General features: G+C 33.4%; 1 protein-coding gene and 1 long non-coding RNA gene across 2 annotated transcripts; one reads left to right on the top strand and one right to left on the bottom strand.

Moving 5' to 3' along the window:
• Positions 1-975: 975 nt before the first annotated feature.
• On the bottom strand, positions 976-2,693 carry LOC125479513. Its single transcript, XR_007260079.1, has 3 exons — positions 2,376-2,693; positions 1,432-1,513; positions 976-1,228 (listed from the first exon to the last, which is right to left on the bottom strand). It is a non-coding gene; the product is annotated as an uncharacterized LOC125479513 (long non-coding RNA).
• A 1,526-nt stretch (positions 2,694-4,219) lies between these two features.
• LOC103930998 (2-oxoglutarate-dependent dioxygenase 19) lies at positions 4,220-5,905 on the top strand. Its single transcript, XM_048588667.1, has 2 exons — positions 4,220-4,596; positions 4,866-5,905. The coding sequence occupies exons 1-2, from the start codon at positions 4,348-4,350 to the stop codon at positions 5,676-5,678; spliced, it is 1,062 nt and encodes a 353-aa protein (XP_048444624.1). The 5' UTR covers positions 4,220-4,347; the 3' UTR covers positions 5,679-5,905.
• Positions 5,906-13,050: the final 7,145 nt, after the last annotated feature.

Genomic DNA, 13,050 nt, shown 5'->3' with positions numbered 1-13,050 from the left:
TAAGTGAGAGGTCTTAGGTTCGATTATCGTCAAAGACGAATTTGATCACATTGTTGCTAACCCCTTGTGAGGTTTAGTTCACTCTCTACATCCCTATAGTTTAGATAATAGCGTTTGTTCAAACATAAAAATTGGAAGGACCAAATGCCTAATCAATTGAAGGATGGATATTTGAGCCATCATTCACTCAACGGTTACAACACTTTCTAAATTTCATATATTTTTTAATTTTAGAAAGAATTATTTTTTTAGTACAAATTTCTAGAAGATTATTATTTATTTTTAAACCAAAGTAGCTGGATTCGATCAGGCGTGGTGAATGTATAATATTAGAAAAAAAATTATATTCATATATTCCAATGTCGGTGGGCTGTTAAGTTTGACTCTACTTCCTAGCTTAATTTCCTTCCCTCGATCGTGTAGATGCAGGAATCCCACGGCAAAGAAATGATGAAACACAGAAATTATAGACTCACACTTAGCTGGCTGGCTGGCTATTCTAGAAGTCCTCGCTGGTCGCAACCACGGTTCCACCCACATGTCAATATTATATGGAAACGATTTCAGGCTTTCAAATGCATAAAAATATTAACCATATATATTTAATGTTCTTCATTGTCTGAATTATTTGGAACGTGATGGATTAAAAAGGAATGCCATAACTATAAGTATAATTTATTGCTAAATATTATTTTCAGCACATTTTAGAATCCTTAGGCCTCGTTTGGCAGTTCGGACTATTTCTATCGAATAGGTTAAATAGCCACCAAATAGTACTGACTAAATTAGTCGAGCGTTTGGTGCAATATCGGACTAATGACCGTATTATTTATACTGTGTTTGGTACTGAACCGGATAGGACAAAGGGAAAAAATTTGACAAATCTTCGTTTGTTTAATGAACTTTTCTCATATTTATACCTATTGAAAACCACACAAATTTTCAATAACAAAGAAAAATAGTAAATTCCATATATCAAATTCAAAATATTTTCCAATAACATAAAAGAAGGTTCACAAAATACAACTACAGTCATTACGTTATATAGATTAATCTAACCACATATCCAAGTTCATAAAATATACAAATACAAGTTGGTTTCAATAAGAAACAGTTTGTCCAGATAGCCAAAATATATGCATGTTGTTGCTTTGCAAACTCTACCCTCTGCTTTGCTTTCTCCTTAAACACCAACAAACACAAGAAGCATCAACAAAACAAACATTTCCTGCAATCATAAAGGCCAGATGCATTAATGTTGCAAACACTAAGTCCAAACAACCAATAAGAGAAATTTAACCAACAAAACCAAGACAACCCCACTAAAAATCCGATAAATGCAATGAATAAAATAACTAAAAAAGTAAGGAACAAGATTTGAAAGCCTAACAAGACAAACAACAAAACGAAGACAAAGTTTCAGTTACAAACCACTGAAGTAAGTGCCATGGAAGGATCAACACACCACTGAAGTGAAACTAGCCAGCGTTTCCTTCACAGAAGCTTAAAGCTTCTGTTACAAACAGAAAAATGAACCAAAACAGTGTGTTATTCTCAGTTAACATATAAAACTTATGAGAAAATACTACCACAAAAAACACAACAATTTTGTACAAGCATCAAATACAAGATATTCCATATAACATACTTAGTCCCCAACATATGCAGCCTAACGACTCTAACATGTAAACGGATACCATATAACACACTTTAATCACTTCCTTTTGGCCCACATTATCTCTTCTTCTATTTAACCATCCTTGACAATCTTGCAGATTGCCCGTCAAGTACAAAGTAACCTTCAGTTCTTGCCCATCAAGTACAGAGTAACCTTTAGAGTTAATCATCTGCACAGATTTTATATAACATTTGCCCATTACTAATCTTGTTCACCTGAGCATTTCAGTTCAAATTTTTTTACCATTAATGTTTGACCACTAATTATTTTAACATCATCATATCAACAATAAACACATAACAGCTAAATCAAAGCAAACTTTCACCATGCATCAGTCACTCAACAAAAAATCGAAAGACAAAATCTTGAAAATTCAACGAAATCCCACTAACCAAATCTCAAATCAAAGAAAACCCACATAAGAATTTGCAGAATAATGATATGGAAGCAGCTCATTTTTTTAGCACAATTCTCGTGCCAAAATTCGACCCCAACAAACTCTAATTCGACCCCAACAACAAACCCTAAAATTCGAAAATTCTAATTAAAACACAAAATTACATAATCAATTGCATAATTACAGAGAAAACAATAACTAGATTCAAACAATTGAAAGAAAATTGCAAGAAAAATAGGAGGGGGAAGAACAGAGGGAGGGGCAGAACCTGGGAAGAAGAAGAAGAATGAGAAGACAAACCTGGGAGTGATGCGTATGGAGAGGACCGGTGCATCTGGAGAGGAAGGAGAGACCGAGAGATTTTCTTGTACCATCTGGAGAGGAAGGAGAGAGCGAGAGTGTTCTGACTAAATTGTACCGTCCTTTTAGAGGGGATAAGGAAACGGGTGTTTACCATATAAAGGAGGTGGGTTCGGATTATTTAATCCGGTGGCTATTTAATACAAACGGACATCAAATGTTGTACTTAGTATTATTAGTCCTATCCGATGTATTATCCGACGTACCAAACAAGGCTTTTAAGTATAGAGGTCCCCACGTACGAAGTAAGAACACAGTTATTTAGCATATACAGGTCTATATGCATGCACGCACGCACACAAATATGCATACATACATATATATATATATATATATAGAGAGAGAGAGAGAGAGAGAGAGAGAGAGAGAGAGAGAGAGAGCAAAGTTTTTTGCCAGATTATAAACTGTGATTTGTTATTAGTTTCTTGCCAGATCTTAGAACCCACTGATGCTACTGGACGGTAATGGTGTTTGTCACTCCATTTTGAGTTCTTATCTAATATATAATATTACTTGTCATTGTAATTTGATATCGAATTTGCTCAAAGCTCTCATATTAAAATTATGAGAAATTTCAATGTAACATGCATCACCTAATTATATTACTTTAAAAAAAAGAATAAAAAAATTACTATGAATTCCTTTGAATTCTTTAGTATTTGAAAATTGGACAATTAACAAAAATGATGAAAAAGTTAATCTAAATTGTCAAACTAATCGGATATTTTATAGACTTGTCATTTCATTTTTATAGACCCATCATTTTAAAGTTGGTTAGTTCATCACTTATATGTTGTCATTAATCAGAACATATAATTTCCAAGAAAAAAAATTTACTACTTCTTTCTTTTTGTTTTAGCCCGGCCACCTTACATAAACTTTAACCTTAATTTAGTCTATATGATTGCGAAAAATTCAATGTTTTATTCTCTTGATGGGTATGAGTATTATTGGACACCCATCGACAAAATAAATAGTGATTTTTAAAGCTTACTTCCCACCTACCAAGAAAAAAAAATCGGAATATGGAAGAATGAAACAACTTAGGGTTTCAGGGAAGCATTACCATAGTTGGCAGTATCCCTTCCACTGGTTCCAAAACATCAAATAAAGATGCAAGTGGCATTTTACCATATTGGTGAAAATGTGTTGAGCCCTTGCATGACGGCATGGGTTCGAACCCCGTCGGTAACTAATCTAACATCTAATCTAACAAAATCTATCGTTTGATAAATAAATAAATAAAGATAAAACTCGCCATTGATACCTTCACCAGTACTGAGGTGCCAAATAAGTTCTGAAGTGAAGGGAACTAGAACTAGCCAACAAATTAAGTAAGGTATTTGTCCTCTAAGTCCAAAAAAAGTGTAAGTTTTGTTTTGTTTACACGTTGGAATCTAGACATGTTTTGTTTGGGGTTGATTTAGTCATGCAAAAGTTTTTGTATGCTGGGCTGGAGATTAAACAAAGGTAGCTCGAAGGTATTTTTTGGGTACAAGTATATATTTTAGATTAAGGGGAGAAGAAAGTTCGCTAAACCACACAATGGGTAACTTAATTTGAGATCGAATTTGTCATTTACGAGATTCGAACCTAACATCTCACTTACAAAATGAAGAGGAATACCACCAAACCGTAATACTGATTGGCAGTTATTATATATATTTTTCTTACGCCCTCCATATGCCGGTTGATTTTAATACGATGTATTATGACCACGTGAAAATTGATGAGATACGTCGTAGCTTCTCGGTGTCTAGCTCTATAAAAAGGAACCATTTCTTCCATTTATCATCAAAGCCATACTCACTCAACAATCTTCCTATTTCCTCTCCATCGATCGACTTACATATTATTCTTTTCACTTATCCTCTTCTGATATATATATAATACTCTCTGTCCTTGAAAAGCTATGGCTCAAGTTGCCGCTCAAACCATGGATGTAAAAAGCATCAAATCGCTTGCTGAATCACCTGCTCTCAGTTCTGTTCCTTCTGCTTATGCCTTCAACATGAACCCAAATGACGAAGCAAATCCAAACGATCCCGAATTCGCAATCCCCATAGTTGATATGTCTCTTCTTACCTCCGAATCTCCTGATCAACGGTCCAAAATTATCCAAGACCTCATCAAAATTTGTCAAGAATGGGGTTTCTTCATTGTATGTACTTTAACTCAATAATGATTAATTTTCTTCATTTTAAATTATGTTTTAGTTTTAGAGTTCCCTCAAGTAACTAGATGGGTATTTCTTATATTCAAAACACATAGTAGACCACTTGTCAAATTTAAGTGAGCTCCACATAGGGGCCATTTCTATTAGAAAGGTGGTCAACAAGAGAATCCGTAGATTCAGTGAAAATAATTTTATATTATTAACATTCAAAAACATAGATCTAATTAATCATGATCATGATGAATTCAATGCAGGCGATTAACCACGGAGTCCCAGAGAGCCTAATGAAGGCGATGATTGATGCGTGCCATGGATTTTTCAGCCTCCCAGACGAAGAGAAGGAGGAGTTCAAATCCGGAAACGATGTGCTGGAGATGTTCAAGTACGGAACCAGCTACAATCTTGCATTGGACAAGGTTCTTCTCTGGAGGGACTTCTTCAAGGTGAGAGTACATCCTGAGTTCTACTCCCTCTACAAACCGGCTTGCTTCAGTGAGGTCTCAATGGAGTTCAGCAAGAGAACAAGAGAAGTAGCATTGGAGATAATACGCGCAATATCAGAAAGCTTGGGATTGGAGCCCAACTACATACACGACGCAATGAACATGGATCGCGGCATACAAATGCTCGCGGCCAACTACTATCCGCCTTGCCCTCAGCCAGAACATGCAATTGGTATACCACATCACACTGATCATGGCCTTGTCACTCTGCTCATCCAGAATGAGATGAATGGCCTCCAGGTTGAACACAACGGCAAATGGCTCACCGTCAATGGCCCTGCCAACGGTTTCTTTGTCAACCTAGCTGACCAAATGCAAATTCTTACTAATGGAAAATACAAGAGTGTGATGCATCGGGCCACGGTGAACAACAAAGCTACAAGGATATCTATTGCCGTACCACATGGACCATCTGTTGATACAATTATCGCACCGGCGCCGGAGTTGCTGGAAAAAGAAGGCCAAGCTCCGAAATACATTGGAATGAACTATAAGGAGTATATACAGCTTCAGCAAAGCAGCAAGAACTACATGAAATCCACCTTTGATCATATCCTAGCCTAACTAATTAAGCATTATACAGAGTCCCATGGCTTTGTCGCACGGCAAAGGATCTCAACCACATTGAAAGAGCTGCAGCTTCCTTTTAGTTTCTTTTTCTTCGAACTGTTTTTGGTCAAAATTTCTCTTCTTTTTTCTGAATGATCATGTCATGTTCAGTGTCTGATGCGTTATTAGCACCAAACTGCTTTGTGGTTCAATAATATTTGGAAGGATAACATATTTGCAGACGTGAAGCGCATAACTCATCCCTTGTGAATAACGTATTTGTATTGTATAATTTTATATTCGGAATTGTTCGATTTCTTTATCTTTATGTAAGACTATTCCTACAAAAAAAATCATTAAATCAGAGAACGTTTGATTACCCAAATGTATCAAACAAAAAGGTAATTCATCATGAATACATTACTTGATAGTCATATTATCGAAATACATGTTGTGTACTTCTTTTAAGAAACAATTCAAGTGTTTTTTCATGAAACACTTGCATTTGGTTGAAAAGTTTCAATGTGCTTTTAATAAAAGCATTTTAACTGAAAGTATTTCTGAGAAATTAAAATAATTTTTTTTCAAAAAGAAGTTTTAAAGAAGCCATGTATCTTTTTGGGGTTTTTGAACTTTAATCCTTGAAAAAAATTAAAATTTAAAAAAAAAACCTGACGTTAGATTGGATATTGATTTTAGTCTTTTATTGCGTGCTTAATTCAAATATATGTTATATTTTTGTTATAATATTTAATAGATATCTTATTTAATGTCATTACATTAAATTTTAAATTTATTATTATACACATCTTAATTCATTAATTTTATTTAACTTCTTCTAATTAGTGTACCTAAACGTCTATATCATAATATATTTTACTAAATTAGTGTACCGAAATGTCCGTACCCAAATATATTGCAGTACCTAAATACATTACAGTGAATTAATGGCACATAAGGAAATATGCAAAAACATAAGTGTACCAAAAATTCCGTACCTAAACATATGATACTAAACTAGTGTACGGAAATATTTGTACCTAAATATATTATATTAAACTAGTGTACCTAAATATATTGTATTAAACTAGTGTATTGAAATGTTTGTACCTAAATATATTACAATGACTTTTTGGGTAAATTACATTTTCATACCTCAGGTTTGGGCTCTATTTCAATTCCTTACAACATTTTTAAAACATTTCACTTTCATACCTTAATTAAGTACTATTTTATTTCAAAATAATACTTCCATTACATTTTCCCTCCATTGATCCGTTAAATACATGTGGCTACTACATATATGCCACGTGGCTGCCAAATGTCTGCCACGTAGAAAAAAAAATAATTTTTAACTTTAAAAAAAAAAAAAAAAAACCTGAATTTTTACAAAAAAACAAAAAAAAAATTGAACAACCCACATCTACAAGAAGAAGAAGAAGAAGAGGGAGGAAGAAAGGAAAAAAAAAATTGAAACTATGTGACCTACATGTGCAAGAAGAAGAAGAAGAAGAGGGAGGAAGGAAGGAAAAAAAAAAGAAAATTGAAACTATCCCTCCCCCCCCCCCCCCCAAGCGACCCACATCTGCAAGAAGAAGAAGAAGAGGGAGGAAGAAGGGGAAAAAAAATTGAGCGACCTGCATCTGCAGCAGGAAGAAGAAGAGGGAGTAAGAAAAGGAAAAAAAAATCAACCGCCCCCACCAGGACCCTCCTTCGGTGCCCTCCTCACGCGGCCTTCCCCCTGTTCCCCCCCCCCCCCCCGGCCGTCCCCTCCTTTCCGCAATCTAGTGATTTTCAGTTTGGGTGAGTTTTGAAAATACTAATACTTTGAGTTTGAGATGATTTTTGAACTGGTTTTATGGTAGATGGGATTTTCGGGGGTGGGTGATGGAGGTTTTTTGGGAGGGGTGGCTCGGGTGGGATTTTGGGGTTTTTTTCTTTCTTCCTCCCTTCTCTTCTTCTTCTTCTTGCAGATGTGGATCGTTGGGGGTTTTTTTTTTTTTTTTTTTTTTTTTTGTAAAAATTCAGGTGTTTTTTTTTTAAAATTAAAAATTATTATTTTTGCCACATATCAAACATTTGGCAGCCACGTCAACATTTAACGGATCAATGGATGGAAAATGTAACGGAGGTATTATTTTGAAATAAAATAGTACTTAAGGTGTGAAAGTGAAATGTTTTAAAGATATTGTAAGGAGTTGAAATAAAGTCCAAACCTAAGGTATGAAAGTGTAATTTACCCTTTTTTTTTTTTTTTTTCAATTTTCCATTAGAAATGAAGAAAACGTCTAACTAATTTTTAACTATTGCAGTTTTGCGTTGGCACAATATATTTTTCTATTTCATTATCAAACTTCTGTTTGCTTTGTTTTTTCAAGGGATGCTAATGGGATTGTACATTGTCTACCCCAATTCAGCCTACAATGTCTTAAGTTATCAATGTGGGTGGATACTAGTTTGTCGTGGCTTATGGACCTTATCCATGCCGAGTCTCTAGTGGAGGTCTAAGTTTAATGTGCATGTGAGGCCTCTTTTCCTTCGTCGAGCTTTTTCCCACTCGATTTTGTTCGTCAAGTTTTTTCAGAGGCCGTCTATTTGTTTTTCATATGTCTGTCTTTGTATGACTTGGTTAACATAAATAGAATTCTCTTTAATTGAACTCAACAACAATTAAATTCGGAAAGAAATTAAAAAAAAAATATCCAGTGAGCTTCAAATATAGGGAACTTTAACGAAAAGCTCTGAGTACTGTTCATTTTAATGAAAAATCATATTTTTATACTAAAAGTTCAATCCTATTATTATTCACTTTATCCTTTATTTTATCTTTATCATTAAAACTCAAAATTTTCAAATTATTTTTATTAATTTTCTTTAATTATACTGGGTTTGGTGGAATGACTTCCCCGGGAATTACTTACCAAGAACATCGAATCAAAGTATAAAAAAGTTGAGTTAAAAGAAACAGTTATATATGCAATAAAAAGTTAACATGTACTTGCCCGATTTGAGTGATTTTCTTTGTCATTGTCTCATATATTCCAGTGTTGGTGGGCTGTCTGTTTGACTATACTTTTTTACTAGCTATTGTGGAAGTCCTTGCAAGCCTTTGATTGCGGCGCCCAACATTTCAAAATACATGTGGAAATAGAAGAACCGACCAAATAATTTTATGTTACCTACACGGCTTTCAACCGCCCATTGTTTTGTTGAAACTACGTTAAATCATTTTAGTGTCAGTTGACTGTAATTGTAGCAGAGCTAGTATGGAGTCATTAATTATTCTTAATTTTAACAACTTCAAAACTTTATGTATATTTGTTTATATATTGTAATTGATCTTTATAAACAACTAAGGAAAATTAAATTATAACATTTTCCTCGTGCTTATTCTATTTTCCTCTATCATATTTGTCCTTCTTTTCTTTCTTCTTATGTGCGACTTTATTGTGCGTGACTCTATTTTGCGCACCATGTGCTCAATGAAATACCTTAGTTGAAAAGCCTTAGCAGTGTTCAACGTTACTCCACAGAATCTTGCATCCATCCTCAAAAAGCCTCTACAAATAATAGTACTTATTGACATATGTTGGTATAAACTTCGAGCATATATTGGCATGAATTGTCAGATGCTTACTAGATTCTCGATGAAATGGTTCACTGAAACTTTTTTTTTTTTTTTTGTTGATATTCTGACCCAATTTTATACAAATCCTGGCTAGGCCACTGTTGTAAAGCATACATTTCTATATGTATATTAGTTATTTAGCATGCAGGTCTATGTCTAGGTATATATACGTACATACACAAATATGCATATATAGAGCAATAGTATCTTACCAGATGACATAATATAAATGTTTGGTTATTAGATTCTACTGTTATCGTGAATGTTTATACAAATAGATCACCGAAAGAAGACATATCTGAAGGTCTTAGCAGAGCAGCCAGGATGGTACCTCAAACTAGTTTGAGAATCATGCGATCTTGTTTAAACTCTTAGCCTTGATTAGGGATGGACAGAATACCCAAAGTTATAGGTACGTAACGGTAATTATCTGCCCATTTAAACTTTACAGTTACGGTTCAGTTCGTAAAGAAACCCCTAACCCTAAGGCCATCCTTATTCCCACAAGATAATAATCATATCCATATAATATTAGGAATTCCTTTAGCCTTCACTTACAAGTAACGACACCAATAAAGGCCATACTTTAGGTTGGATCATATTGAATAATTTCCAGCATCTACATCATAATGGAGCAAGATCAGGTAACTTCGAATGAAGACTTACACGTTGTTTAACACATGTTGTATAATGGTATTTGTTTCTTTCCTCGAATGGAGACTTACCCATTGTTCAATCCGTAACAGAAAATTGTATGTTTAAGAGCATCTTCAACGCTGAGATAAAAACTTTTGTTGTAAAAACTATGTTTACGATCTATTTACATTCAACAGAGAGATCATGTGAGTTCCCATTTTTTCTTGGCAAAAAGAGGGCCTGGGCAAATACCCTGGTGGGTATAGCTACAGATAATTCTCTATAGTTAATTTTTGGTTATTGATATGGTTAATTTTTATGGTTATAAGAATAAATATGACACGTACATCCCTACATCAAACTGTTGTCATCTATGTTGACAATCTAGTTTTGAGGCAAAAAAATATATGAAAGAAAAAATTTGTATGGAGTTTTGGTGTGCGGAATAAGGACGATGGTTAAGTATTTATAAGAGACAAAGTCATAATTTATTTTTTTTTTGGATTTAGAAGAAAAAAAAATCTGAAAGTTTATAATTTTTTCTATAATTTTTGAATGAATTCTGTTTTTTAATTTTTATTAGGAAACAAAAGGGATTGTTACACTGGAGTATGAATAGTGTACCAGATCGAGCCACATGTACCTTTGCCCTTTGGTCCCATTCACTTGGTGCTGTAAAACACACGCTCGACACAAAAAAAAAAAAAAAAAAAAGAGGAGAAAAATGTGGCTGACGTCAACGTGCTGTCATCTTGCCTTTCGGCAAGCCCTTGGGCCAGGATTTTGCTTGGCTGCTGCATTGATTTAGTCTCGTGCCTTTGCAGGGCCGGACTCTTTTGACCAAGATTTTGAAACAATAAACAAAGCTCGTGACAATTATTGTATTACAATCAGGATTCTTTCTGGATTATTTAGATGAGAATTTTAGGAATCTGTAAATTATATTTTTTTTATTGTACGTTTTGCGATTATTTTTTATCAAGTACTGTTTATGTTTATTTTTAAATAAAAATGTTTAAAATATTTTTTTATCACACGATTTACAAATTCTTGTAATCCTCATAAAGAGTATCCGAACTCATTGCATTATGCTTGAATGCATTAAGTGCTTGCACTAGATTCGTATTGCCACCAATTCTTCCTTTTCTGGTCACGATGAATCACCAGCATCATGTAATTGGGGGAATTATATCGGTTTTCCACAATTTTCTTGTAGATGATGATAAGGAAGTTAAGGTCGGGTTGCAAAATGCTCTCGGAAATATCAAACTTGTGGCTCCCACAATCCAGAAAGATCGTGTCAATATAAGTGTCCCTTGAAAATGTTAAAGTTGGAACCGATGATACGAAAGAAAAATTATTTTCTACAGAGTTTTAACGAAAAGTTTGTGGTACTGTTCATTTTAATAAAAAATCACATTTTTATACTAAAAAGTTAATCATGGTACTATTCACTTTACCTTTTATTTTTATCATTATCGTTAAAACTCAAAATTTTCAAATCATTTTTATTAGTTTTTCTTATTTTCTATATTGCAGTAGAATCCTATGATATTTCAATAAAGGAGCTTATGGCGGCAGTGCTTCGTTATGTGGGCAATGGGCAGTAATTGAAAGGTATTTAGGAGGGAATCGGATCTCCTATAGATCTTTGTAGACTGAGCCTTCTGATTAAAGGATCCGGACCGTTGAAATTTGATCTAACGGCTATAGTTATTATAATTTTTAGAGGGACCCCCTGTTTAGAGTCGTTTGATCAAATTTTAACAGTCCAGATCTTTTAGTCAGGAAACTCAGTTTCAAAGGGTCTGGAAGGGATCCGGTTCCTTTTAGAAGCTCAATATGTCAGTTGCACGACTTCCAAGTCATGAAAAAGTGTCATTGATCAATTATTTTCTACATCGAAATTGAGCATGTTTATGATATGTGGGTAAGCTTATGATGTAGCAACTATTATGAAAGGTGAGTTCAATGATCTCAAAAGTATCATTTGAGAGAACACTCGTGTGCATTAAATTTATGTTTGTTGTTTTGTACATCAACTTTAACTAGTACTTGTGGCTGTAGCAAAGGAAATGGTAAGATGGCTGTTTTTTTCACATAGGCTAATGTTTTGGTCAATGTTGTTGGAGTACTGCGTAGGCATCTTGAAACACTTAGAGATACGATATTTTAGATTCTCTTGAGAATGATTGTTTTACAACGGGGCGAGGCTCATAAAAAAAATAGAAAACTTCATTTTAATCCTTGGCAAAGATGATTTTTTGATTAAAATCATAAGTAAGATCAAAATCTAATTTTAGTCCCTTGATACATTAATAACCTCATTTATTAATTATATTTTGATGTTTTAATTATTTATCTTTTTCTTTCTAATTTTTCATGTATTAATTTTATTTCATTATAATTTTTATTTTCATTTCATTCATCGTAATATATTTTGTTGTGAACATTTAGATAAACTAATTTTTGTTATACAATATATTTCGATGTACTTTATCTTCTTCATTTTGGTATATTAAATTCATTATAATACATTTCAGTGCATACATTTAAGTACACACATTTCGGTACATGCATTTCAATACAAACATTTAGGTGCATTAATTCAATATAATACATTTTCGGTACTGACAGTTCGGTGCATATATTTCGGTACACACATTTAGATACATTAATTTAATATTAATACATTTTGGTTCATATATTTAGGCACATACATTTCAGTACTAACATTTAAATATATTAGTTCAATATAATATATTTCCGTACTAAAATTTAGGTACATTAATTGAGTCTTTCAAGTTTGAAGAATGTTAAATAAAATTAATAAATTAAAAAACTCTTTTTTGGTCAAAAAATAAATTAAAATTTGTGTATTAATAAATTTAAATATTTAATGGGAGACATTAAATAAATGCATATTAATTATTTTGAATTAAGGACACATTAGGAACTAAAATCAATATTCAATCTAACACCAGGATTTTTTTAAATTTTAATCTTCTTGAAGGAATTTGTCTCAAGCAACCCAATGATACACGTTGGGAATCACATTATGGTACATTGATTAGTATCATTTCTATGTTCAACTCCGTTGCTAAGGTGCTAGAGTTGATTATC

The sequence above is a fragment of a genome, unplaced genomic scaffold, assembly GCF_019419815.1.
Source record: "Pyrus x bretschneideri cultivar Hongxiangsu unplaced genomic scaffold, Pyrus_bretschneideri_v1 Contig29, whole genome shotgun sequence".
NCBI classification, from domain to species: Eukaryota; Viridiplantae; Streptophyta; class Magnoliopsida; order Rosales; family Rosaceae; genus Pyrus; species Pyrus x bretschneideri.
The sequence above is the reverse complement of the archived record's forward strand: the minus strand, read 5'-3'. Positions and strand labels throughout refer to the sequence as shown.

Excerpts from the sequence above, each read along its gene's own strand:
- LOC103930998 (XM_048588667.1), top strand. The coding sequence starts at position 4,348 with ATGGCTCAAGTTGCCGCTCAAACCATGGATGTAAAAAGCATCAAATCG. Across the intron at positions 4,597-4,865 it reads AAGAATGGGGTTTCTTCATT|GCGATTAACCACGGAGTCCC; the intron begins GTATGTACTTTA and ends AATTCAATGCAG.